Raw genomic sequence first — 26,840 nt, 5'->3', positions numbered from 1 at the left:
AACACTCATTGAGATATTTTTCATATTAACTTTCATGGCTACAATATTCTCAGTCTTTAACGATACTGTATAAACTTTGTGCTATAATTTAATGTACAAACATGGTTGCATCTACTTTCCTGAAGTGTAGTTTTTTCCAACATATCCCAACTACAAAGTTTTCTTTTAGTGGGGTATGAGCTTTGACTGTATATAACACTATCACCAAAGCAAATTTCCCATGTAACCACATGCCTATGACTGTACATTTATCACAACTTTGAAACCCTTTTGAGAAATCATTTTTTTAAAAAAAGTACAAGAGTTACTATTACTATTTAATTTTTTTCAAGCACATATGTAAGAAGAAAAATTAAATTTGCGTTAATTTCTTTAGCAAAACTGACAACAAGACAAACATTAACATTCCAAAAATATGAAGGTGAAAAAAAGGTCTTGATTTTCTCCTAGTCTAATTCAAAATTAAAAAGAAATAAAAAAAAAAGTCAAAGCAACAGGAAGCAATCTAGACTGAACAAAACAGGACAAGTTACCGTATGTTGAGAAGCTTTAATGCATTCAGCAGAACACCTTTTTTTACATCATAGTCTATTTTTTGATCTGTTCCAAAGCTTGGAGCACGATTAATCTGAAAAAAATGAGATACAGAATACTCAGGAATGTTCAGGTTCACTGGGAACACACCTATTCAAATAGATTTTGGAGAAATGACTCTTTCAAATATAGCTCAGCTTAAGAGAATACATGCGGAAAAGCTCTTTTCCATTTATATTTTTTATATTTTATTGAGGATCACAGATACTGGGAGCCAGGAGATGTACTTTTCAGTCTCCAAGCTGTCCAGACACTTACAATGAACACCACTCAAGTACTGGCACTATGAATCCGGTCTAAACTACTCGAGGTTACTGCAACCAGAAAATTCACCATGCAAAGTGCTGCTAAACACACTATAATGGATGATGCTTTGGGGGTCCAGCACAGGAAGAGTTAAATTCTTTCCTAGTCCCCTTTCTGGAAGGAACTTTAAATGCTACTCTAAAAAGTAACAACTATACAAGGATAAAAAGAGCCTCTAATTCAAGGTCTGCTCAAGCATATTAAATAACTTTACAGATGCACTTGACAGTGACACCTAGAGATCTGTTAGTAAATCAGTACATAGTGTGAAAACATAAAATAATGGAAAGTGTCACTCACAAAAAGTTTATTAGCTAAGTACAAGAAAAGAGATTTAAAAGGTTACCATAAGTATAGAAAAACAAGGAAAACATAGCCAGGAATCAACTAGACTAAAGCACACTCTTAACAGCCAGGAGTCTCAACCAGCTACCCTATAAACCTGCCAAGCTGTGGAGTTCCTGCAGAAGAACTTCAGGTTTCAGAAAACTTTGAGGATGAATAATGATTTACTCTACGAACCCTTCCGAGGCCAGTATAAAAATTAATATTTGAGCAATGGGTGCTAATGAGATGCAGGAATCTCACCTTGATAGTGAATGAGCAGTGCTGGTTTCAGAAGGGACAAATACAAAAGAGCTTCAGAAATGAATACTCACATGCTGTGCCCCATGAAAATCTAAAGTGAGATACAGTTTGTATGTCCAAAGCAGAGGGCAAAAGTGGTTTCTGCTGCCCATGTTAATTACAAGGGAAGTTGGGAACCCAGCACTTGAGGCAGTTACAAAAATTGAACAAGGTTGGAATCCATCCAGGAACTTCAACCGTATGATTTTTTTCTCCCTTACTTAAAATAAACTAGTTTGGAAATTTTGGTCAAAAAGAGTAAAACGGAATTTTATGGGAACTGAAGGGAGATCTAAGTAGTTGCTGCTACTCAGAAAGGATGGAGGCTGCTGGGACTGCACAGATGTTTGTGAGAAACATTTGGTGCCACAAGATGGCAATCATGCATTTCCCGCAGCCCTCCATTAGGTGGAATGTTCCAGAAGTTTAGGAGCATCAAGGAGCAGGAGAGCGACAAGGCATCAAGGCAATATAAAACAAAAGTGAACTCAGAAAAGCAGAGTCATTAGAATATGTTGCAAAACTTATTTTTTGTAATAGTTTATTAAGCTATCTTTATAACAGAAAAGCTACATGAGGCATGGAAACATGAAACTAGATTTATCATCCTAATCCTGTTTTGGCCAATTTCCCATTACACTGGGAACATTCAGGACCTTGTGATTAGTACTCGCTACCCCTGTTAGAAAGAATGATTCATTCCCCTAAGAGAGTTTTGGCCACAGGGAAATGGTGGAAAGAGATTATGAGTGGAAATCTGGGGAAGAATCCAGAACTGTTTTAGAAAAAAAAATCTATATATGTGCCCATGTGTACACACAGAGTATATATTATGTATAGTCTACTTATATACACTGAATGGTTGATCTTTACTATACTACAGGTAGCATACATACAGTGTGCATACATATACACACCCTGTTGTGAGAGTGCTGCAAAAAAACATGAATAAGCACAGTAAAAAATAGTAGATGAATATAGAAACCAAATAATCAAGTCTCAAAGTTTAACATTTCTGTTAGTTTAGTTAAATGGCTGGCAAAATTGAAGGATACCAGTATTATCAAAAGCAGAAAAGGAAATTTTTGTATTTAAAAAAAAATAGTAACCAGGCACACAACTCTCAAGGTTTGAAGTGTTCCCCAGCGACTCCAAATACTAGAGAAGCAATTACTACTTTATGAGTTCTCTCTCTCATAGACAGGAAGTCTGGGGTAGTATAATTCCTCTCTGAGACCCATCATCCCAAGTGGTGAATCAAACCCCCCAAAATCGCCATACCTCATGTAAACATCAGAGGAGACAGAGGTGTGTCCTCCAGAATGGATTTACTGCACAGCTTGACTCAACATCTCTCACAAGAGAGCTCTGTCACCATTTGCTACAAGGCTGGATGAAATGTTGCACAGATCACCTTCAGTCTGCACTGGCCTAACTACATAAAGTTATATGCAAACTACAGGCAATTTATAGATGATAATCTGGAAGTGTAGCACTAGATCAAAGGGGCAGTAGGCTTCACTAGACAAAAACAGAAGATGTCAATGTAGTACAGACTAAGTTCATGTCATGTGCTGCTTTTGGCAAGAACATCAAAGCCACCAAATATGGCTATGTCTGCATGGCAACAGTGGAGGAATTTTATTTTTCTAATTAAAATTATAATGAACTCCTGAGAGAAATAAAGCATGACAAAACAATTGCTGGCAGTATTAATGGCCTGAGAATGAGGTTATAATTCAGTAAATTAATTGTATACATTTTGATTACCAGTAGCCAAATCACATTCATGCTTTACTGTCAATAAACATATTTTTAATACATTTTGCTTTTTTCATCCAGCTGCATATCCTCCCAATCAATTAACAGAATGATAAGACAATCAGTAAAAACACAAGTGAGCTTCATCTATATGTTATTAATAATGCAATTAAAGAGATACAACAGACAAACCTGAAATATTCCTGTTTGAAAATGTGTGTGAGCACCACTTAAGCTTAACTGTACCACTAACAAGCATAGTGGAGGAGAAATGTTTCTTCCAGTACATTTATGCCATGTAGTAGTTCGTGTACACTGAATTAGTTTCCTGTGTTTATGGGGGTGTCTTTAAAAAGCATAGGAGAGGAAAAGAACATATATTCTCAAAGGAGAGAAAACTAAGAGCATACATTCACAAAAGATGCCAGAGCCATCTTACAGAGCCATACTCATGAAGGAAATCTATGTAGCAACCAGTTGCTATAATCAATGTCCTCCAGCTACAATAACAGCTAGATTAACACCACAACTCCCATTAAAACTTTCAAAAATACCTGAAATGCAACATCTGCCCAGGAAAACAATTGCTTTTACTTGAGTCTCCCAGATCAGTGCAAGGTATTGTTTCCATACAAATGCCACAGAAAAAGCACCATTTATGCACTCAACAACAGTACCTCCTGTAACACAAAGATTTTCTTTGCAAGTTTTCTGACATAGATAGGGATTCAGCTGGGCCTTGGTTAGCCTTATTCCTAAAAATTTACATCACTATAAAGAGGTTTACCTCTAGGAGCCATGGTTTTAGTTTTCTGTCCAGCAGAATATCAAATCCCAGGACTTCAAAGCAGACACTGTCACTTCCTGGTGCTTGCCCCGGCCTGCACATGCGATAAGCATGAAGGACATGTGGCTCTGCAACTATGAGAGTTTTCACTACCAGCTCCTGTAAGGATTTGTTTCAGAAAAAGTCATCAGGAGAGAAGACACCAATATATACTGAATTACTATGTTTTATACGTTCATATTTTAAATTTCATTTATGTATCTACCAAAAAAAAATTTCGTATACCAAATAAATAGTCTATAATAAATAAACCATTCCTACAGAGTAAACATATATAATTTTATATAGTTCTAAACTATATTGTTATACTTTCCATGGTACATATGAACTTTGAGACATATAATAAGTCAAATAATAAAAGTACATTGGGAACATAGCACAGCATAGCAAACTTCACCCATTTCATTTCAAAACATAATTTTCATTAGGTATTCTGAGAATCACACATACAGCTCTCAGCTCTAACAGTCTTGGGCCTATTCCTCATGTAAAGACACCTGTAACACAATCACTTTAGTGGTGCTGGTTTAAGTTCACAGATATATACAATACTGACTACAATTCTGTAAAATATTCACACATGAAATTCACTTTATACTCAGAAAAGTCTCCAAGAATTTAAATGGGATGGTTACTTTGTATCAAATTACTTTGTGAATAACTGCTTGAAAGGCCTTCTGATCCTCAGAAAAATGTTGCTATTAAATTTGTAATCAGACTCTGAACTTACTCTTTCAAAAAGCATGATAGTCATTTATAGTTTGTTCTTTGTGGCATGCTTTGCTGATAATCTGGATTAATAAAGTTGCAATAATCACTCTGGACTGCAGTAAAAACAAGCAATCAATTTTCAAAGAATACACAAAATAAAGGAAGGTGCATTAGTTTATCTTACTGAAATATCACTCCAGAATTTGGAGACATCAAGATTATTTGTTTCTAGAAACTCAGTAAACCATTTTATGGAGCGTTTGCTTCCCTTGTCTTCTGTTTCATCCCGTTCAAAGTGTTCATTATGTTTATTGACAGAGTAGTTAGTCAGGTGCATATACAATTGACTCTAAAAAAAGGGAGAAAGAACATTAAAAAAAACCTTTACATACAGCCCTAGAATAGTCAGTTCAGAATAATGATAATAAAATAGTACATTAAACTAATAATGACTTAGTTCATATTTGCAAATACACTATATGCAGATTTAGTGTTTCAAGTTCTTGGAGATTTCCTCTACTTAATGCTGAATGTTCTAACCTTCTTTCAACAAAACCCAGGCTCATATTTAAGCCAGTTGCACTCAACTGTTCTACCACTCAACATCTGGTTAAATAATATATCATATCTGCCATTTTTACAGGTCTGTATGTAAACAAGCCCTTAAAGATGTGAAAAGCAATTATGATAACTTACAGAATGATTACATTCCACAAGAAGCAAACAATAAAGATGGTATTTTGAAGTGCTACTTTAAAAGTGCTAAAAAACAGTCTAGCATCTGTTTCATAGACAATCCCACATTTCAGTTTTCACTGTAGCTTATTTATGAGAAATGTTCTCATGATAGTAATACTTCAAAATATCTTTTACATATAAACTCATCTGCCACATTGATATCTGCCAAAATTGCTCATTTTTAACTGGCTGGTAGCCATACATCAGAGGGAGGTAAATTTCAAGACATGCATTACATAAATGAGTACTACAGTTACTTTAAGGAGCAAAATGTCACCAGCAATAGATTCATGTTATCTGTTAAATTTAAAAAAAAATTCCCTTTCCAAGGCCAATTTATAAATCATGATCTGTACATTTAAATTATCTCTCAGTGCAGATATTAGTTCAGGTTTCCACTTACACTACCATGATGACTGTCCTCATCACAGTCCTCCGCCATATTTGATTACATACACAAGAGTAGTTGATATTCTAAGCTGACCATAAGCCTTCTGTTCCAGTTCCTCTTTGATAGATAACACAAGCCTTCTGCTGTCATTTATCCCACTATACTTCCTTATGTTCAAAAAAACTTAATGAAATTAACAAAACAAATAAGTTTAATTGCAAGCTAGATAACATTATATTGTAGTAGCACTAGAAGTAATGAATTTCTCCTATGGCTTCCAATTACTCCTTTGAGAAACAGTCTCAAATCTATTGGTTTTGAGTCATCATAACTGTAATCTTCCCATAAAATTCAAATTATTTCAGACAAAAGTAATTATTTTTCAGACTATATTAAAAAAAGTAAATGTTTTGTTAAAAATCTGAACAGTCTGAACTATTTGGAATAATGTCACTGTAGAACAATGTCATACAGAGAACAATGTCATTAGTGACAAGCTGGGTTATTTCATACAATAGACAAACCACAGCATGAGCAATTGTGAGAATACAGAAACAACTGCCTGTCCCACTTATCTGCTCAGAGCATATTTCAGTGCTGCTAATGCTGAGATTAGCAGCAAAACAAAAACATTAAAAGGAAGCTATTCCAAATATAGTATTGGCACTCCTCCAAATATAGGATTTGTACCAGGCTACAAATTATACCTGCGTTTTCAAAGGTGCAGAAAGATACGGTCTCAATATTAAGTTGCAAGTAGGCAGAAAGGGTCTACATTTGTTGTTTGCTCCATAATTACACTGAAGCAGCTCTAAAAGTGTAAGGTATGGAAAATCACAGACTATTCTGAGTTGGAAGGTACCCACAAGGATCATTGAATCCAACTCTTAAGTCAATGGCCCACACAGGGGATTGAACCCATGACCTTGGCATTATTACAACCAAGTTTTAAAGAAATATACAGTAGCAATGGAATACAGAGTGAGGTATAAGAAACTCAAATCTACTAATGCCTCCCAGTGCTTCAAATCTACTTCTTTCTTAGACATCTGCATTTTGGTCTGTGCCACAAGACAAGGGTTACACCTCTCAACAGGGTAAGAAGCTACACAGTGAACAAGAAGATGAAAGTGTCCAAAGTCTTTAGCCTGTCCCTTACCATTTCTTGGTTTTCCCTAAGTTTATAGGCAGCCCTACAGAATCATCCTGAAGCTGCCAAGTCTGTGCTTCTGTCCGTGATGAAGTGGTCACTGATACACAGCCAAGGGAGGCAGCAGATCCTCCCTCACACGCTGGTCCCTTGTATTGCAATTTCTCTCTCTTCTACACAAGCTCCCAATACAATGGCTGAAACCTTGCCGGACCCTCAGCACAGGCCATAAACTTCAGGGATGTTAAACAACAACTATCAGGAGATAAACCTTACTACCACCTCCCACCCCAGCCCAGACTGAGTCTCGGATGAACACAAAAGCAAAGTGACTATTATTGAAATGAGTTGATTTACTTTATTTTTTTCTAGGTTGAATGTCAATAATTGATATCTTTTGCTTTCTTGAAGGAAATATTTAAATATGTATGTATGTAGCATACATACATGCAAAGTTATATAAAATTTTTATATATAAGAAATAATATGATATACTTGTGATTTTGATGGAAAAGCATGAGTTAAGTACTTTCATTTAAATTTTTACTCTTCAATGATAATGCAGAATTTCATCCAGATGAGCATGAAAGTAAATCTAATGTCTCGATTTATATTAGTTTTACCTCCTCCAAACAGGTAAAAGTCTGTATGTATAAGCAATAAATTGGAATGAACTCCAACTTACCAAATTTGAGTCACTAGGGGGGTGATACTTTTCCGTGCCCATTCTCACCAGTCCATCATGATATAAAAATACTTTTAATGGATCACAGGAGGTTACAAGAATATACACACGTAAATCGAATTTGTAGCCTTCCATAAGAAATGGTTTGTCAAGGTATTCCTGAACAATTAAGTGATCCTGAGCTTGTAACTTTTCTCCATTTCTTATTAAAGAGATCCTGGTAAAAAACAGAAGTTATTTTAAAAATGTGGAACTTGAACATTACTCTATGAAATACATTTTCATGGTCACCCAGCCAGGTAGTCAGGCTAAAGTCTACCTGGAGAAAGAGACTTACATATCTAGTTTTTAGGGTAGAGAAAAGTTCCATCCCTTACACGGCTTTTGATTTCCTGTCCTTTATGGTGCTTCACTGGATGAAAAAAGGCAGTGAGCCAATTCAAAATAACTTTCTGCTTGCTTTGATTCAACAATTTGTAATAACAGGTTTGCCCTACACTTAGAAATTGTTTGGCAGAACGACCAGTCTCCCACTTCTGTGATTACTGCCCATGCAGCTCTAAAAATAGACTTCCAGTCTTTGTCACAACTTCTGCCCGAGGTACAGGCTGCAAAGAACTTCCAGTGCTAACCTGACTTAGTGATAATGTTTGCAAAGCAGGACACTTATCTGCATGACTACGAATGGTATAGATTAAGCCTGGTATTTCTTATTTCAAGTTTCCCCACATCAGAACAAAAAAAGTTTATATAAGAATTATGAACTCCCAGTCTATAATTACACAGACTTTTAAGCAACTGTAAAAGCTAATATTTAAGTATACAATTATTAACCTAAAATGCCCAGAACTTTGCTACCTTAACCTTATTCTCTATAATTTATGATACATTTCAGAGGTTTGGTGCTGAATACTCATAATGTACTGAAGTACCTTCCAGGCACTTCTCTGAACTGGTACCTGTAAGGGTGAGTGTAAGTGCATCCCTTAATGAAAGCTGTTTGGAGTTCTACCTTAAAGAGAACAGAGCTACCTGGAGTATGTGTGGTGGCTAAGAGACCAATGAGAGGCTGTGGTGTATGCAAGGTGAATTGGTTAACCAATTATGTCATAGCATGTTAGACATGAGAGTGCTTAAAAGGTGTGGATATTACTGTGTGAGAGTCAGATCTACATCTATAGGATGTGAAGTGATGTAATAGGAACTAATAGGAACTAGCTTCTATTATGTGCTGTGAAGAACTGTCTGTTAACGTATCTTGAATAAACTCCTTAAGATAGGAGCCTTCTGATCAAGCCTTCTGATGACTGCTGTGCCTGAGCTTTTCTGACCATCAGTCCACAACCCAGCTTGGTATAAGGGGCTCCCCCTATAGGTACCTTTCCATTTGGCTTATCTTATCAAGAGGACTGAAAAATGAGGAAATGGAAAATTTTATTATAGTAATTCTTATATATTCTGAATAACTAAGAGCTTTACTATATTGTATAGTCCAAAATGATATTAAAAGCAATAAAAGCTAAAACTGAAATATCTGAAAACAAGAACTAATACAATTGCAGTATTTATCTTGGTGGATTCTTACTATGCAGCTCTGTCATAGACAAAATTTTTTCAATTCAATTGCAGGTCGCAGTCCCTTCAGGGGTGTTTCTCCACCAGCATGGCTGTCACCTTCTTGCTAGAGTGCACCTCCAGCCACATCCCCAGCATTAGTTCCTCTGTCTCTCCTACACCTTGAGGCTGCTGCTCTCAAACATGTTTCTACTACTCTGACTGGCTACAGTTTGGGAATGCAGAGGGGTGTTTGGGCTGGTCTCAGAGCTGCAGAACATCCTGACCTTTTCTCACACAACACCCCTGAAGCCTCCAGCCACCAAACCTTCCCATTTATGCCCAATATGATCTGAGCCTATAAGTCTAAGTGCAGGAGATAAATTCATAATAAAAATATCATGATCTTAGTAATTATTTGAGCTTATTTGAGCATTGTGAAGCCTTCACTATATTTATAGACCTTCATAAAACTTGAAATACAATCTTCCTCCTAATACACAGCTTTTGTTAATGTCGTAAGTAGAATAGGATTTCACCTTTAATGGGTAAGAAGACTGAAGTTAACTCACAACTTACCCATGTCCCATTGCACCATTAGCTGGTTTGACGATGAAAGTTTTCTGTCTACGTTTCTTTTTCAGTTCTTTTACATAGTTCTGAAACTGTGTGTATTCTGCAGGGAAGATCCATGTTCGAGGAATAAAACTGTACTCCTGAGGCTGACTCTTGATCATTCTGTAATAAGAAAGTTAATTGAGTTAAAATCTTTTGCCTACTTGGATGTTTCAATATGCACGATTAAAAAGCACTTGAGACAATTTGACAAGGGAACTTTTTCAACAACATTCTGCAATATGAAATCAAACTTCTGCATTTCTTTAAGAACAGGTTGAGCTCTGTAACATATTCATATGCATGTGCATATGTTATATTCAAAAGTAGACTATTTTGTGCATTTTTGCTTATTATCAAATGTGTTTATTGTTGCTGGCATCCATCTCCTTTCTTGGCATCCATCTCATTCCTGTGACAATTTTTGGCCAGTTACTCAGATGATTTAATGCTATTCCTGTTCTTAGAAATACTTTAGAAATATGGAATTTTTTCTGTGTGTGGAGGACAGGGAGATATTTGGCAAGTATTTTGATTTTCATACTGTTATGTGTTTGGGGAGGTATGAGGATCAACACACACAAAAAAGAGGATTGCAGATATTTAGATTTTCTTCATGGATGCAAAAAATATTAATAACAAGGATTGAATTAAAAATTAAAATGGAAGCAATTAAGAGGGGTTTTTTGTTCCTTTTGAAAAGCAAAATGTAAGGAATTATAGTAAATATACACTGACACAGGCCAAGCAACTCATCCACCTTCTATATGGATTTGTGTTCAGTAGCAGCACTTGGATTAAGATTCCAAGGGCACCCTATTTAGTCAAAAGAAAGCAAAGACATGCAAAGCAAGACCAAATGGCAGGGGTGGGCTGGGGTGGGCATGAGGAATGGGCAGAGGGGAGGGGGCAGTGGAACAGAAGAACTACAATAAAAATAATGTTAAGACATTGTAGGGAAACAATGAATCTGAAACTAAATCTGCTTAAATGATGCAGCAAAGTCCTGCTTTAATAGCTGTAACAGCTGAGGTAGTGAATATATCAGGTTTTATAGCTCTGTTGTCTGTGTAGAAAAGAAAAATAGAAGAGGAAGAGTGGTAAAGAATTCAGGTAATAGAAGTTTCCACCACCTAAAACTGTGTATATGTGGCACACAGAAAGATACACACACATCACACTGTCAGTATGGTTTAGATATACATGGGTCATTTTAATACTGTTTAACAGCCAAGTTATAGGAGCAATATCGACTTGTTGGTACTAGGAAAACTGTTATCATGGTTCCCAGCAGAATAAATTTAGTCTTTGCTGAGTTAAATACTGGTGCAGGTAGCTTGTTTCAGGTACTCAGAGTACATACATAAACTCATATAAAATTAGTTCAGGTAACTCAAAACTACTTTACTACATATAGTAGACACATCTAAAATACAAATATTCACAGACCAAAAGAAAGTAACTGGAAGTTTAAAGAGACATTAACAGACATAAGAAGTCCCCCAACTTTTATTTTTTAAAAAATGGCACTGTGATGAATTTTTAAACTTTTTAATTAAATACAGAATTAGGAATACTTCTCCTTTTGAATTGAAAGCTAATAGCATCAAGATAACTTAGGTGTAAAAGCGGCAGTATCATTTCTATTTTTCATTTCTACTGTGAGCCTACATAATACTCCTGATGCAGTATAAGATATTTTTTCTTTAAGTGGCTTAAATACTAATGGAAAAAATAGAGATATCAGCCACATCTGTAAGGCTAGTACTGTAGCCAAGCCCTACTGGTATAATACATACGCTGTCACCAAACTGTGTAGCCAACTCCCCAACAAGTACTCTGCAGAAATTACAATAGCTACAGTAGTCCTGAAGTTTTTCTGCAGCTTCATCATAACTATTATTTGTAGAAATCTGGTTTGATGAAAATTACTAAATATTCAGGAAAACTTCTAAAAAATGTAAGTAGTTATTAGAACTCCTGATTCATATATATTATTCAAATACTCTCCATCTGCTTTATATTTACAAGTGTTATTACTCTGCCAACTGAGTGGCTTATCTAGGCAGAAATTATTTAATTTTTAGGCAAAAAGCAATTTGTGTGTTAGTTTAAATCCCTCTCCAGACTATTTATCATATGCATCCTGTTACATGTTGATGATGATGATGATGGCTCAGCTTCGCAAATGAAGATTTGGGAAGGGCTCTACCCACGTGGGTGTGCCCTTCCAGCCTGCACAGTGGATTTTTTAGGTGAGGCTCGGCGTGTGCAGAACTGGCCCCACACTTTAACTCCTGAGGTTCACCTACCACGGCCGAGCGAGCTTGGACAGTGACAGTGAAGTCCTAAGGACTAGAACCTACAGCCCCTGGGATTCCCTGGAGGTCTCCCATCCAAGTACTAACTGGGGCTGACCCTGCTGAGCTTCTGAGATCTGACAGGATCAGGTGTCAGAGACTTGGCATTTAACTTACTCAAGGGTTTCAATACACACAATGAATAAAGCTTCAAGGTATTTCAGATGTATTAATATAATTCTATGGCTGCAAGTACATTAGTTCTGTATGCCTTTTCCTTTTGACGCATAACTGGGTAGATTACAAACACTTAACAATATGAAGTGGAATACTTCACCATTGTTTACAAGTTCTGAGGCTCACTAAAACTTTCAACAAAAGAATTCAGCTCTGTTCTTTCCTCACTTGGCCCTATTCAGAAAGGGCTTAGGAACATCATCAAGTAGAGTGGAATCAAGGCCTGTATTACTACAATAGCCCTATTTTTCAGCACATCTGCTGTTCAGTGTTGTGTGTAATCACTTTTTCACTGTGCTGCTCTATCCTTTAGTCTTTGCAGTCATTACCAGAAAGTCTGAGACTTAAACAGCAAATTACTGTTCTTCTTAGTGCTATTTTAGCTCGCAGATGTGGTCAGACTGTGCTCTTGATCTCAGAGCACTTTCTGTTCAGAAGAATCTAAGTTGTTGAACAAAACACAGTTTACTAAAGACATGACTTGTCAATCCAATAACACATGTTCCACTGCCTAGGTTTCAAAATCCTCAGACTTTACAGGTATGAAAAGAGGTTAGTGGGTAGGCATGGATGAGAATGATTCTTGGCCCATGATCATTTCATGAACCTTTTAAATGTAAACAAAGGGGCAGCAAAAAACACCATCTCATAGATGGATCCTTTCATCCTGTGGACCTTCTCCCCCATTTACTGATCTTTGTCTAGTTGGCCCTACAGTGACAATTCCATTATTTTTTTCTTTTTTGTGTTCTGATTATTAACCTTGAAAATTATGCTCATGCCTGTTTCTGTTCTCAGTTACATTGCTGTTTCTATCTGTTCCATTACTCCATGTTCTTACACTTTTTTTGTTGGGTTGTCTTCCTTCATATTACACATGCTACATATTACAGTGCCCCCTTCTACTCTTCTGCATATGAAAACCACATTATTCTGTGATCCAGATCCTAGATATTAGCTGTAAAAGGAATTCCTGAAGTGCATTTCCCCCAAATAGTATTGGCTTTTCATGTCTTACTCACAGATTCCCAGCTAGGATAATTCTTCAGAACCCAATTATTCCACTAGAGTGAGGAGAATTTGCAATTATACGAATGAGCCTCACTGACTTCTTTTTTATAGAAACAGTAAGATGCTTCACAGTGGGTCATCTGGTCCAACCTCCCAGGTGAAGCAGGGCTATACTAGAGCACATTGCAGAGGATTGCATCCAGACTCACCATCCATCCACACACTAGTTATTTTTTCTGTTCTGCCCTTATAGGATTTATACATGGATGTATTATGGATTAAGTTTATTGCACAATAATTCAAGGCTCACCCATGTCCTTCAATGTGTAGACAGAGAACTGAACCCACATTATTTTCCACTGAAGTCAATTGGAGAGATACAGTAGCTCACTCTAATACTACAGATCCAGGACCAAAGCTAAAGTTATTAAAGTACTTTGGAAATTATTCATGGTTCTCTCAGAGTTTCTTAATAAACATGAATAAACCTTACAAGCAATAGTTCCATATTGTATTTCATTAAATACTATATCTGGAAAACTTCACAATATTAAAAGAAATATTACTTAGTCATATTTCTTGCCAGAAAATCCTTTCTGCATATCTCTCCCATTCCTGGAAAATGGTTGATTCTCTGAGGAAGAAAAGAAAGAAAGTTAGTTGATATTTTTAGTTTTCCTGGCAAACCTAATACAATCATTTAAAATAGTCAACTGCATGCTCAGGCAAACATATTTAGTGTTATGTCTAAATCATTTAAGATTAATAGCTTATATTATACTACATATTCTTCGCAATACTAAAGATGATGTAAGTTGTATTCTCTTTCATCAACATAAGGGTCCATTACACACATGAGACTATCATACTTTTATTCACAAAGCTATCTAGGAACAAAGAATGCTATCACAAAGGAATGGTCAAAAAACCCAAATTATTCACAGAAACTGTGGAGAGAGCTCTGGTTAACTTACTGCTTAAAAACTTATGAGATACTTATAAAACGATGTTTTGCATCTTCTTTCAAACTCTGATCATTCACAACACCCAACTGCCAGACAAAAGCAAGAAAGAACAGCCCCAAATATTTAAAAAACAATTCCAAGTGCTATGAACAAATAACTCTGGAAAAGACAATAGGATTTTAAGATATGCAATGGTACAGTCTTATTGCAGCCTGGTTGGTTGTGTTTTGTGTAGGGTTTTTTGCTCTCCATACAAATGATTGCTGAATATTTCGGAGTGAATCAGTTTACTGAAACATATTCCAAGTCTTGACTACCACTCTACCTGATAGTTCCGAAGTTCAGCAATCTTCTCTTGTTGCACAGCACAATCACTCCATATAAGATTAGCTGTTTCATCTTCATCCCGTGTTTTCACAAATCCCATTTCTTGTATTACTACACGTACTACGAAGAAATCACATACATAGGGACTATTTTGAAACAGTAAAACAGATTCATTTTCAAAATGTAAAAAGTCAGTTGAGATTTTAAACACTTCCAGTATATGACCCTTTGTCTGAGAACAATGTTAGCATGCAAGGTATTTATCTTGCAATATTTCCATCAGTCTACTGCAAACCTGCCATTACAACATTACAGTGCTTTGTGCCAAGGCAGGAAGGAGAGCACAGCCACTGATGGGAACCGAAAAAAGCTTTCATGTATTCCCCAACCATCAGGTTAAAGTCCACTTGTACAGCAGTTAGACTTAACCTTGATTATGACATAAGTTAATTTTAAAACAGTGATGCCTCTAAGTGTCACTGCAGACAGGGACAAGAATGCCTCCTCAGACAAGGTACAGTAGGTACAAAAGCAAATGCATGCGTTATTTTAATTAAAAAAATATTATGTGCCATGCATAACTCTGACTCTAACAAACAAGATTTTAGCATCAAGCATGCAAATACAAAATATTAGCAGACTGTTGAGAAGCCACTGTACAATAATTAGAGTATTGAAATTCACACTGTTCATGTTTCAAGGATTTAAGTAGACTTTCATAGGCAACACATATTTCAAGGGCGTTTCAACACCCTTCCTGATTAATTAAGGTTTTACTTTTCAAAGCCTTTCCCTGAGTAACAAATGGGGATTAATAGATGCACAGTATTCAAAGCTATGAATTCAATGTTACAAGAAAACTCCAGCTTTGGTACAAAATAAACTCCTTTGGAAATGTCTCAGTGTAAGCTTGATGCAATATCCATTAATTCACTCCATTAGATAGCAATTAGCTCACATCAATGGCTATTAAGATGAAAATAAAATACGCAACTTCCTACCAATTTCGTATTTTGTGCCAGCGATATTTGCAGTGATGACTCCATTCTTCTTCTTCTTTCTGACTTTTCTGTTAATTGTGCTTTGATAGGGTAGTTCCGATCTCAAAGTGAGAGGAGCAGTTCCATTGTTATCTTTGAAAAATAACATTGCAACTTTCAACATTTTCATATCTCAAATAACATAAACAAATGAACTAAAAACACAAACTTCATTGCAATTTAGCAGTACAAATATACTGAATAATTAATAGGCTGTATTAAAAATCCAAGAGTAGCATACCTCCCTCATTAGAAAAGGATGGCATTATAATCTAGGATAGTGCAGAAGTAGAGTTCAAATTCTGTTCCAAATTCTTAGAAAATGGTGAAACTGTCAAAGGCAAATTACTTAAAATTCCAGTCATGCCATTTCAGTCTCTGGATGTAGCAAATACTAGTTCTGGAATGGATAGATATCTGTGTTAAAAAAAATGTAAGAGAGACTTTGTTATAGATAAGTCCTGAAAAAATATAAACAGCAGAAAACTAAATATGGAAGCACTTTTAATAACAAGTATAAAGAATTGTTTAATTTAAAAGATTGATCAAGTTCTTGTACAGACAAAACTTTGTTTTGAATTCAATCAATACCAGCAATTTCTATCTCCACAAAGCTCAATGAATTTAAAGCCATTTTAAACCATGTTTTAATAAAAAATTAAAAGCAGACACATTGTATGATGTGTTTTTAGATACCAAATGGGAAAAAACTGAAATCACATTAATAATCTGTTTCCTCTTTTTCACTTTTCAATGTTTTTTTGAAGCAATTGCCTAATAACCACAGGGTAACACATGGCTGCACTTTCATGACCACTTCGTGTAACAACTGAGATCATTTCAAAGACACCTTGGGTTGGAAAATATCTAAATTGTCAGTTTCTAAAATGAGCAATTATTTGCATAAAATGCAATTTTTCATGCCTTCAGTCATGCAAAATTTCTTCTCCCCCCCCCTCCAAATCCAGTACTATATGTAAAAATTACATGTATTAAAAAGGTTTTAGATCCAGCTTAAGAACAATGGGTTAAAATATTAGGGAAAAAGCTCAGGAATAAACCACTTTTAAACACATTTCTACATGACTTCAGGCATGCAGCACTGTCATATCAAAGTCTGCAAGGAAACAAGTGCTGTTTTTGGCAGGCTACCTCAAATCTACAAGTTTTCAAAACATATACAATATGTTACTGATTTTTAAATGCTTTCATTTCTTTTCTGCAGTTATATGTGTAGCTAAAGTTCCTTACACCAGCTTTAGATTAGTTTATATTGCTGCTTTTGAGGACTGCAAAAGCTGTTTAAAATAGCTTTAGAGAGAGCACAAGGAATTTCTCCTGCTATAAATAGCAGAAAATTACAGCAAAGTCAAATTCAGCCATGACTTCAGATTGGTCACAAGATTGGACAAGATATGCATTAACAAAATTACCAAAACAATACTTATAAATCCTCATTTTTAAATTTGTGTCAGTGTGTACACAGATGACAGAGAGAGAAGACAGAGATGGAAGTATATTCTGGACAAGTCACATGCTTGGCAAGAAAATATAAAAACAGGTATTTTGCCCTGTAAGATCCTACTTCCTTTCAAGACATTTACCCTTAGCAATCCATTAATAAAAAAGGATAAAAAGAACAGATTACAGTTCTTCTCTGACTGTCACAAACGTACCAGGAGCCAAATTCTGCTTTGTAACAAGATGACCCAATCTCCCTCATGTCCATGTGGTGGACCGCGTGTATTTGTCCAACAAGTAAGAACAGATGTTTTATACACAATGTCAGCCAGCACTGCGGTAACACCCAGCCATTTTGAAGTTTTAATGTTTTGGATGACATTATCCAAGAAGGTGGCCTGAAAGTCCTCAGGCCTGCTGGCATACTAAAATTAGACAAGAGGTGGGAAAGCAAAGCATTCATCCTCCTTAAAAGCACTGTAAAGGAAAAGCAGTGCTGGGCACAGTGACTCACTGGACAGTGCACATTGTCTATTTCTCAAGCTAAGAATACCACCAGAGTATGAGACATGTTTAGTTCCTGGGAACAATACTGAAGTATGTCTGTTAGCCAACTAAGGACTTTGATGCTCATACATAAATCCTTGGCAGTTGTTTTTTTGCTGTACTGACCAAAAACTTTTAACAAATTTGGAAGAATGTTAAGAAGACTAACATTTCACTGAGAGAAATACCAGTCCCTTACTAATGCAGCATGATTTACTAGCTGCTATTATGTGCTAATAAAAAGCAAGCAGCTCATAGAGCTTGCAATAAATTCAGCTTACAATCACGGCAAAATAGCTGCATTAAGTTACTATAATACACTGTATTCTGAAGGTAGACCATAAGGCTCCAAACTGCACCACATTGTTGAATGACTGCTTTTCTCTGTATATGAACTATTTTATTTTTTTAGGAAGATTACTGTTTAATGTTTAAATAGAATGTACAGGGTCTGCGACTTAAAACCAGTCAACTTTTTAGCACACATACATGAGCTGAGAATAAAGATTTATGGTCAACTTTAGAGTATTCTATAGACAATTAGTAGTTTGGCAGCATGGAAGATGAAGTAATGGGACTTTATGTCTTTACAGAGAGAGTAATCAGGCATTGGAATGGGCTGCCCAGAGAGGTGGTGGATTCACCATCTCTAGAGATTTTTAAACACAGATTGGACGTGGCGCTGAGTGCCATGATCTAGTAAATGGACTAGACTTGGACCAAGGGTTGGACTTGATGATCTTGGAGGTCTTTTCCAACCCAATCGATTCTATGATTCTAACCTTACTCTAGGATCCTGACTTTTCACAAGCATTGTCCCATAACAATAAAGTTAAACTGTATTCTGCCTTAAGCTTGTATATAATAATTCAAAATTGTTTTACAATAGCTTCACTCCTCTTCAGTAGCCCATCTCCAAACAACCATTTCACTGAATACCAAAACACTAGCAGTTTTAAATCAGTAGTTTTCAAAAACATTTACATAATTTGCCTATGGTGTAGTCCTTTCCTTTGTTCCTTTCCGAAGGGCAAATACAGGTCCAGTGAAAAGGGACAGTCTCAGCTTTTCTTCCCACCATATCAAGTGACAGATGAGAGACACTGCATCTCATCTGGAGCAATGCATTACCCAGAGCACTAGCTGTGCATTGTATGCCAAGCTCTGGCAGCAGTGGACTTGCTCCTGGTTAGATCTCCATGCTTTCTATGTCCCTGGCAGTTCAGTAGTGAGAAGTTCCAATTTGGCAGCAAGAAAAACTAATATCGGCCTTGGAAGCTGCAATCTTCCCAGGTAAACTGCAACTGTTCCTCAAACTACCCTTTAGATAAGCTGTTCCCTAACTGGGGAAATGGGTCATTTAGGAGAGAGAGGAAAACATCTCTGAGAGTAGTACCTGAAGCACTGCTGCTGAGGGGAGGGAGCTGGAAGGAGAGGGGTCTACTCTGACAGAGCACTGAGACACAACCTTGCAGTGCACAGGCCCTCCAGCCACAAGCTCCAATGCTTCTGTCTCACTCTGTTTTTGAATTCTATACAGCAATCATCCCAGAATTTTTTTGTTCTCAGGCCCAGGTCCTCCCCAGGCACCTTCTCTAGCTCACATCTCTTGATTTGTTGTTATTGCCCAGCTCTACTCTCAGACCAGAGCACAGCTGAAGGAAAAGACTTGCAGCATAGACTGCTCTGTGGGCAGCCTCTGCCAGCCCGATGGAGTTGCCAGTTACAGAGCAAAGCTTATAGCAGGACACACCTGGATCATCCACAGTAACAGCAGCAGCATTATCAGGTTATGATTACACCAGATTGAGTCAGTTCTTATACAAGTTTTTACTTATAAAATAAGCATGACCCATAACCCATATTCAGCTACAACAAAGTAGCTGGTAATCTACCTGAAAGACTTGTTTCTAACAGATGGCTTTTAATAACATAGAAGAAAGCATTCTATTTTCAAACTGGGACTTAGGGAGCAAGTCAGCTGTCAGAAATCTCTGAATTCACATTCAGACAGAAAAGGATTGCAGTTCCTGCTGCATATACCGTTTCCCTCCTGATCCACATAAATTGGTGAAGGTTTGCTGCTCAATCACACAGATTCAAGAGTAACTGAACAAAAACGGTTAACCTATAAATGGAGAAAATTTGTGAAGGACAAATGTATGCATCTTCCTCAGGTTACCACATTCTTACATAAAAAAGCACTTTGACTAAAAGTGCTCTACAGGGAAAAAAAAGATGTTATCTTTACAGCTGCCTGGCAAAGGTGTGGGAGTGCCAGGAGGAGAGATACATTGCACACAATCCTGTCCTAGAAAGAGAATGAAAAAAAAAAAGGAAAAAGAAAAGAAGAAGGATCTTTTTTCCACTAGGGACAGGAGAGGCAGGATATTCTTGCCGGGGAAGGGTTGCACACAGACAGAGACCAAAGCAGATGCTTGAGTCCATCTAAGGGAACAGTCTGAGCAAGATACAAGTATTTTTTAACAAATCCCTCTCATTTCCTGTTATTTGCACCAGACTGCTCACAAGTGACTTCTGCCTTTCATGATCCTTCATTTTACACCTTGATGAAGTAAGGAGTTGAAAAGACTATTTTTAATCTCTAAATAGGAATTGCATGCCATATAGACAGCATTTGGGGTTTTTTTTCCCCAAAGAGTAAGCATCCCAGAAAAAGGTTTAATTAATCAGGTCAAAAAAGAAAAGGGAGAGTCAATTTCAAACTGAAAATAAAGCAGTACAAGTTGAAAATCTATTCCAAAGAAGTCAATGAGATTCTTCAACCTAACTTGAATCATACCAGTACCTATAAAAATACTACCGTATACCCTAATAAAAAGAGACTAGATTGCATATGCACATTTAAAATGGATTTAATCTAATTGATTTAAGCATTAAGAATTTCAGAATCATCTGCTATCAAAGCACTCCATATTCCAAAACAGAGACAACACTCTAGCACTCAATGAGCTGTTTTTAATGTGAACTTCTTCCTTTTTTCTAAGCTATTGAGACACTACTGGTGCCCAGTTTAAAAGGGTCCATGGACTATATATTTGCTTTACTTTACATATATGAACTGAAATTACTTCAGACCTGGTACATGACTTCAGACATGGTACATACAATAAGACCTCTCAAAGACAACTAACATTTCTTAAGTGTCTTCCTATTTACCTAGGTGAATTGCTACAAAAAAAATAGACTGCCAGTTTTAATTTAATTTTCTGCATTCTTTGGGTACAGATAAATAGTCATTAATCAACAGTGGAATATTTTAGAATAGATTTTAAAACTAGCAGACTGCTTTTCTCTGAGCCCATTAGTGCAATTTACTCAGTGCTGTCACAAGTGTCTGGAAATGCAGAGTAGCTGGAAAGAAATCCACAGAGCTCCTGACATAAGGAGCTTTCACTATGAAATGGAGACACACGGAAGATAGAGTTACAGAACTTGGCAGGTGACCATAGGGCGGGAAGGACAAAATCACAGGGCTGCAATCCCTACTCTCCAATTAACTGGAAAACTAAAATAACAAAAATTTCACATCAACATGAAAAAGAAAGAAGTCAAAATAGTCTTCAGGACACTGACCTAGCAAACATCTGAGTTCTGGTTTTTTTTTCAATCTATTCTAAATAATTACATTTTTTACTCCCTTAATCTTAGAATGTGGAGGTTTGGATACACTATAGCAAGGGGTTTGTATTACTACAGTTATGTAAAATTATACCGTTCATCTGGAAATATGCTATAAAATGCAGATTCACAATGAGATTAAGAAATTACCACAAATTATAAGAGAAAAATGCCTTTCTCAGTACTACCCACAGCAAGGTATATAACAATTTTCAGTAATGAAACCACATAATAGAAGTCCCATACACTTTCATGATTTTTTTAATACGTTTCCTAATAAAATGTATGTTAAAGTGCTCCTGCTACAAGCAAGCATAGCAACCAGTTTTATTGTTACATGCTCAAAGAACAATTTGGTGGCAAGTTCTCACTCTTGTAAAATTCTAAATGCAAAAAACAATCCTCATTTTAAGGCTTGATATGTCAAAGTGAAAAGCTTGTTTTTAAAAGGCTATCTGTCAGCTGGCTTAAAATTGCATATAATTAGGGTTTGGTTCAAAATAGTTTGAAGTCAAATGAAATCTACTAACATCACATCCTTCATTCTCACCATCCAATGAGGTAAGATGTTTATTCAGCAGTTCTTTCAGATACAATGAATGTACCAAGTTCTCAGGTGTTTGATTTGCTAAATGGACAGCTACAAGCTAAAAAGGAATCCAAACAGCATGATTTACACAACGTTTTTGAATCATGCAGTTCTTTAAATAATTCTATGAACGAGTTTATCTGAATGGCCAGCATTTCTAAAACTTCCAACATTTCTTTGAGCTACCAAACAAAACAACCAAGCCAAGCTATGGTAACAGCACTCCAAGTCCAGGTGTTACACTTACTTTAGCGTTGGTTTAACCTCAGAGCAGCCGTTGGAGACCCCAGTCAGTAAAGGCCCTAGAAACAGTGTTAGTTTTCTGCAACACGGAATATATACCAAACATAGCTCGACAACACCTCTTAAGTAATACTGAAAACATAAATTATCCTGACCCTTCCAGTCTACCTTCAAAACATGATGCCAAATAGAGCCTGTGTCACAGTCGTGAACCTGTGTCTTTTACTGGACACATTTATTTTAAATGACTGGAGCCTGGCCAGGGGATGACCCTTCGGTGCCAGCTCAGAGGCTGAGCCACACAGAGTGGCACAGAGCCTTGGGAGCTTTGCAGTATTAGTTCATGGGAGATTTCACTTTGGTCCCTTCCTGACTTTGCACTTCACAGCTTTGGATTGAATTTTTTCATTGTTTCGTATCACAAAATGTCTATGAAATGACAAGTATAGATTTCCCAATTAAGAAAACAGGAAATGTATTAAAAGCTGTTAAGATGGTAGAAGTTTCACAGGCATTAATCATTTCCTACTCACAATATACAGAAACCAGAATTAAGTATAGAAGCATTTTTCTTTCTTTTCAGTGTTGTCTTGAAGTAATATTGCTTCTTTTTGCATTCATTCATTTCCCCAAAAGAAACTTCAAATCATTGGCCAAATTTAAATCAATGTCAAATCTTTCAAAGATGAAGATTGATTTTCTGTTTAAAAAATGACCTCCAAACTGTCTTTCATGGCAGAGTACACAATGTGACTATCTGTTAGCTCATTCTCACCCTTCAAAAGCCCTTGCTAATGTGATAATGTGTTTCAGACTGTTAGAAAATTGAGTACTATAGAGTGTCATAGTTATGTTCTGAATATTGAAAGAAGGCCATCAAAGAAAGCGAGACCAAATTAAAATACTACAGTAAAAGGATAAAGCTTGAATCTTTAACTTCTTGAGTAAAACATAGAAAATATTTAATAAACAAGGCAAGAGAAAAGAACCTGCATGAACTACAAATAAATAATCCAAAAATAAAATACAGGGAACTTTAAATAAACATTATTTAGCGTTCAAAATGGCAAGGAAAAATATTGACAAAATAGTCCAAACAAACAAGTGTAAGCAAGTTTTTATATAGTAAAAATCTAAATTTCAGAAAATACATATCTTTATCACTTGCTGCTAAAAAAATATCAGCTTTCACATTCTACTCTCTGCCAGCAAAAAGCATAGACAATGCATAGGTCTAGCACTACTGTTCTCCACTTCATTAAGTGTTGATAACAGCATAAATCTGTCAGCAGGGCATCATTTTACCAACTCTGGAACACAAAGTATTCCTAGCCCCTGATCACAAGTAAGTTCCACTGAACTCTGCTGAATGAAAACCCATCTCTATTTATTATAGAGCCATTATATACAACCATTTATATATACTTACATTTACATATAATATTATATATAGATATAATGGTTGTGTGCATATTTATGTTATATTACATTCAACCATTCCACCTTCATTTGAAACCTCAGGGGTGTGATCTGGGCACTGTCAGCCCAGAAACATCCACTGCATTAGAGCATATTGGCCACATCAGCTGTGCAAGTGGCAGCTGAGCGGAACAATACCTGTAGCCCAGGGGAGGGCTGGGCCCATCACCCCCAATGAAGGATTCCCCTTAGAGCAAACAGGAACAGCCTTGTTTGATTTGCCCTGAGGACTGAGAGCAGGAAGCTGTGCCGACTGACGGGCACCACACTCCAAGGGCCGACACTCCGAGTGGTTAGACAGCCATGGCCGCTAATGGGGAAAAACAGAGATGGTAACATGCAATAACGTTTATGTGGAATAGAAGTATTACGATGTGATATGAACAGTGTGGGTTTGGTAGAGGAAAGAGTAAACAAGAGAGAGTTAGGAGAGGAATTTGAGCTGTGGGACCTGTGGGAACATCTCTGCTCTGCTTTTGACTTTGCATTGTGCCTTCCATGCTCTTCATTACAGCACAAAAGTACATCACCAGCTTTCACAGGGTGGTTTAAATTCTGTGCTCCACACACTAATCACTGCTGGAATTATACTACTCATTTCTTTGTCTAACATTCACTTCTCAAAAGATTCATTTCTCTAGCAAGAGCTAGATGTCTTAGGGATCTACAAGATAGAATAATTTAACCTTTTACATATAATAAGAGAACTCTGCTGATATGACAAAAAAAAGCACTAATCCTTTAATGAAGCTGATATGTCTGCAGTGATTTATTATATTATAAATAGACCTTGGGGGGAGATTTACTAAGGATCCTGTGAAAGAACAAAAGAAGAAAAACATATTTAGATGATTCCTCCTCACACATCCTATTTTCTCTCCCCAGCTTCAAGCTGGCAGCATTGGCTTAGTGTGAAAACAGCCTCAAGCTCAGGGACACAAGAACACAAATACGGTTAAATTCGCTTCTGCAGAACAATCTGTATCACAAGAGCCACACCCTAGTCCCACATGCTCTGCCCGCTTTCATCTCATATTTTAGAGGCCTATGATTCATAGATCCATTTCAGCATCTCTAGACATGGACTGCAGTCATTACAGTCTATGACAATGCTGATTGAGGATTATATCATCTTAATTCACATGCTGCAACATAATAATGTTTTATAGTTTAGCAACAAGGGTGACACTCCCACAGAAGCCTGAAATACAAATTGGCAGACATTAGTCTGCAGTTTCAGCACCTGATGTGCAAACATTAGACAAAAATCAGGCCTTGAATAAGCTGCCAAGAAAAAGTTTCATACACTTATAAGAAACACCTATTCAAAGGCTTCTTGACCGTACAAGAAAGGTGCTCTGACACAATTAACACATCTTTACCACATTATCCTGACACTGCCAAGCATGAATCCATCTGCTCGGCTTCACTGGCAACACTCTGGCAACACTCGTATGCTTCTATGAGTGTTGGTAGAATTCTAATAATGACTGTGTCATATATTTCTACTCTGCAAAGAATAAGTGACAGAAATATTCACAGCTGGCCTGCAGTAACACTGAGACCACTGTAACCAATACCGTGCTAGTAACAGTTTTGCAAACAACTGATAAATAGGTCAGAAACTTCAGCAGCTACAAAACATTTCACAAAAAACATGCTTTTCTCCCCACAGCTTAGTACTTGGGGCCCAGTGGGGTGTCACCGATTTGAAAATATTTTTGAAAATGGAAACAGGAGAACACCAGCAGTTCAAAAGGATGTGAGTCCTCAGAAGCTTCTCTAACTGGAATTGACGCGATTTATAGAAATTCTTTTAAAAGGCTGGTTGACTCCAAATCCTCTGTGTCATACTGTTTTTATCCATTGTAGGGGATCTCAATAGAGTCACTATACTCATCAGTAATGAAATGAGACTCCAGTACCCTACTGTAGGAACATTCTGTGTATATACTGCTCACTTGTACAGAAATACAGCATTTAGTCACAAAGCCTGGAAAAATAACACCTTAAATATTGACCCTAAATTGAACACTTTGACTAGACAAGAGAGGAAAGTGAAGTGCATCAGACTTTACACACATTAGCTTTAATTTTTACTTAAAAGAACAAAGCATGAGAATAGCCTAACAAAAAGTAATTTTCCCTGAACTCATAGGAGCAGGATAATGTACCTTCTGAATGATAAGTACAGCATTACTGAATAACCCTGTAGTATTCAACAGTTTATTTATTGAGTAATCATACATTGCCTCTGAGCTGCACAGACCATACTGACAATGCTATCGTAGCTTTTAATGCATTTTAAAATAACTCCAAAATCTGAGGAGATAACTGCCCTAAGCAGGACTATTTGCTTCCATTGCTTTCATGACAGCAGAAGCAGACTTCCACGTTCAAAACAATATCACAGTTAGTCCTTTCCTCATCCACCTTTGTCAACTCCCAAAAAGCAATATTTAAAAGCAATTGGTTCTGACATGTGTTGTATTTCTTTTCTTTTTTATAATTAAAAAAAAAGGTATTTTGTGTTTCTTAGGAGCTACACTTTAGAAATGTTCTGGAATAAAAGTACTCAGCCAGAGGCTAGAGCAGTGGGATATTCAAATCTTTTAGCAGGGCTCAATTTTATTTTTCATTGCTTAATCTTACAGTTCTTGAAAGTACATTCCTAATAAATCAGAAAGACATAACTTATTCAGTCAAATACATGCTGACTGCACAGCTAATTGTTTTTCAAATATTCAAAAGAAAACAAATACATTAATTTCTTATTGTGTCATCACAAATTACATCCCTGCCACCCAAAACAAAACATGACTGGGAACTGATCCACACACTTTTTTTTTTAAATCATATTATCTTGGGCTGAAAATTACGAAGTTTATTCTTTTGTGCTTCTGACTCTCTCTGACTTATCATATCCTCATGCTATAGAAAACCTTTTTTGTAGCCAGAGTAGTATATTTGCCTGATAACCAGATATAAGGAAAAAAGAAATGTACCAAACTGAGTCAAAGG

At 36.6% G+C, this 26,840-nt stretch overlaps 1 protein-coding gene across 5 annotated transcripts in view; it reads right to left on the bottom strand.

Annotated features, from left to right (window-relative positions):
- The window catches only part of TTLL7 (tubulin tyrosine ligase like 7), a 62,015-nt gene that overhangs the window by 25,831 nt on the left and 9,344 nt on the right, over positions 1–26,840 (bottom strand). For 4 of the 5 annotated variants that reach the window (XR_011698610.1, XM_071564834.1, XM_071564837.1 and 1 more), the window contains 9 exons: positions 16,101–16,276; positions 15,821–15,952; positions 14,818–14,939; positions 14,094–14,161; positions 9,944–10,102; positions 7,811–8,027; positions 5,031–5,195; positions 4,076–4,234; positions 534–628 (listed from right to left, as the gene is read on the bottom strand). Coding sequence is in view for 4 of the 5 variants with exons in the window: in XM_071564834.1 (XP_071420935.1) it covers positions 534–628; positions 4,076–4,234; positions 5,031–5,195; positions 7,811–8,027; positions 9,944–10,102; positions 14,094–14,161; positions 14,818–14,939; positions 15,821–15,952; positions 16,101–16,125 (1,142 nt within the window). In the remaining variant the exon portion in view is untranslated. The remainder of the gene's footprint in view (positions 1–533; positions 629–4,075; positions 4,235–5,030; positions 5,196–7,810; positions 8,028–9,943; positions 10,103–14,093; positions 14,162–14,817; positions 14,940–15,820; positions 15,953–16,100; positions 16,277–26,840) is intronic. The other variant, XM_071564836.1, reaches the window with a different exon arrangement.

Source organism: Pithys albifrons, chromosome 10 (genome assembly GCF_047495875.1).
Source record: "Pithys albifrons albifrons isolate INPA30051 chromosome 10, PitAlb_v1, whole genome shotgun sequence".
In the NCBI taxonomy this organism is placed as follows: Eukaryota; Metazoa; Chordata; class Aves; order Passeriformes; family Thamnophilidae; genus Pithys; species Pithys albifrons.
Note: the sequence above shows the minus strand (reverse complement) of the source record. Positions and strands in the feature narration are given on the sequence as shown.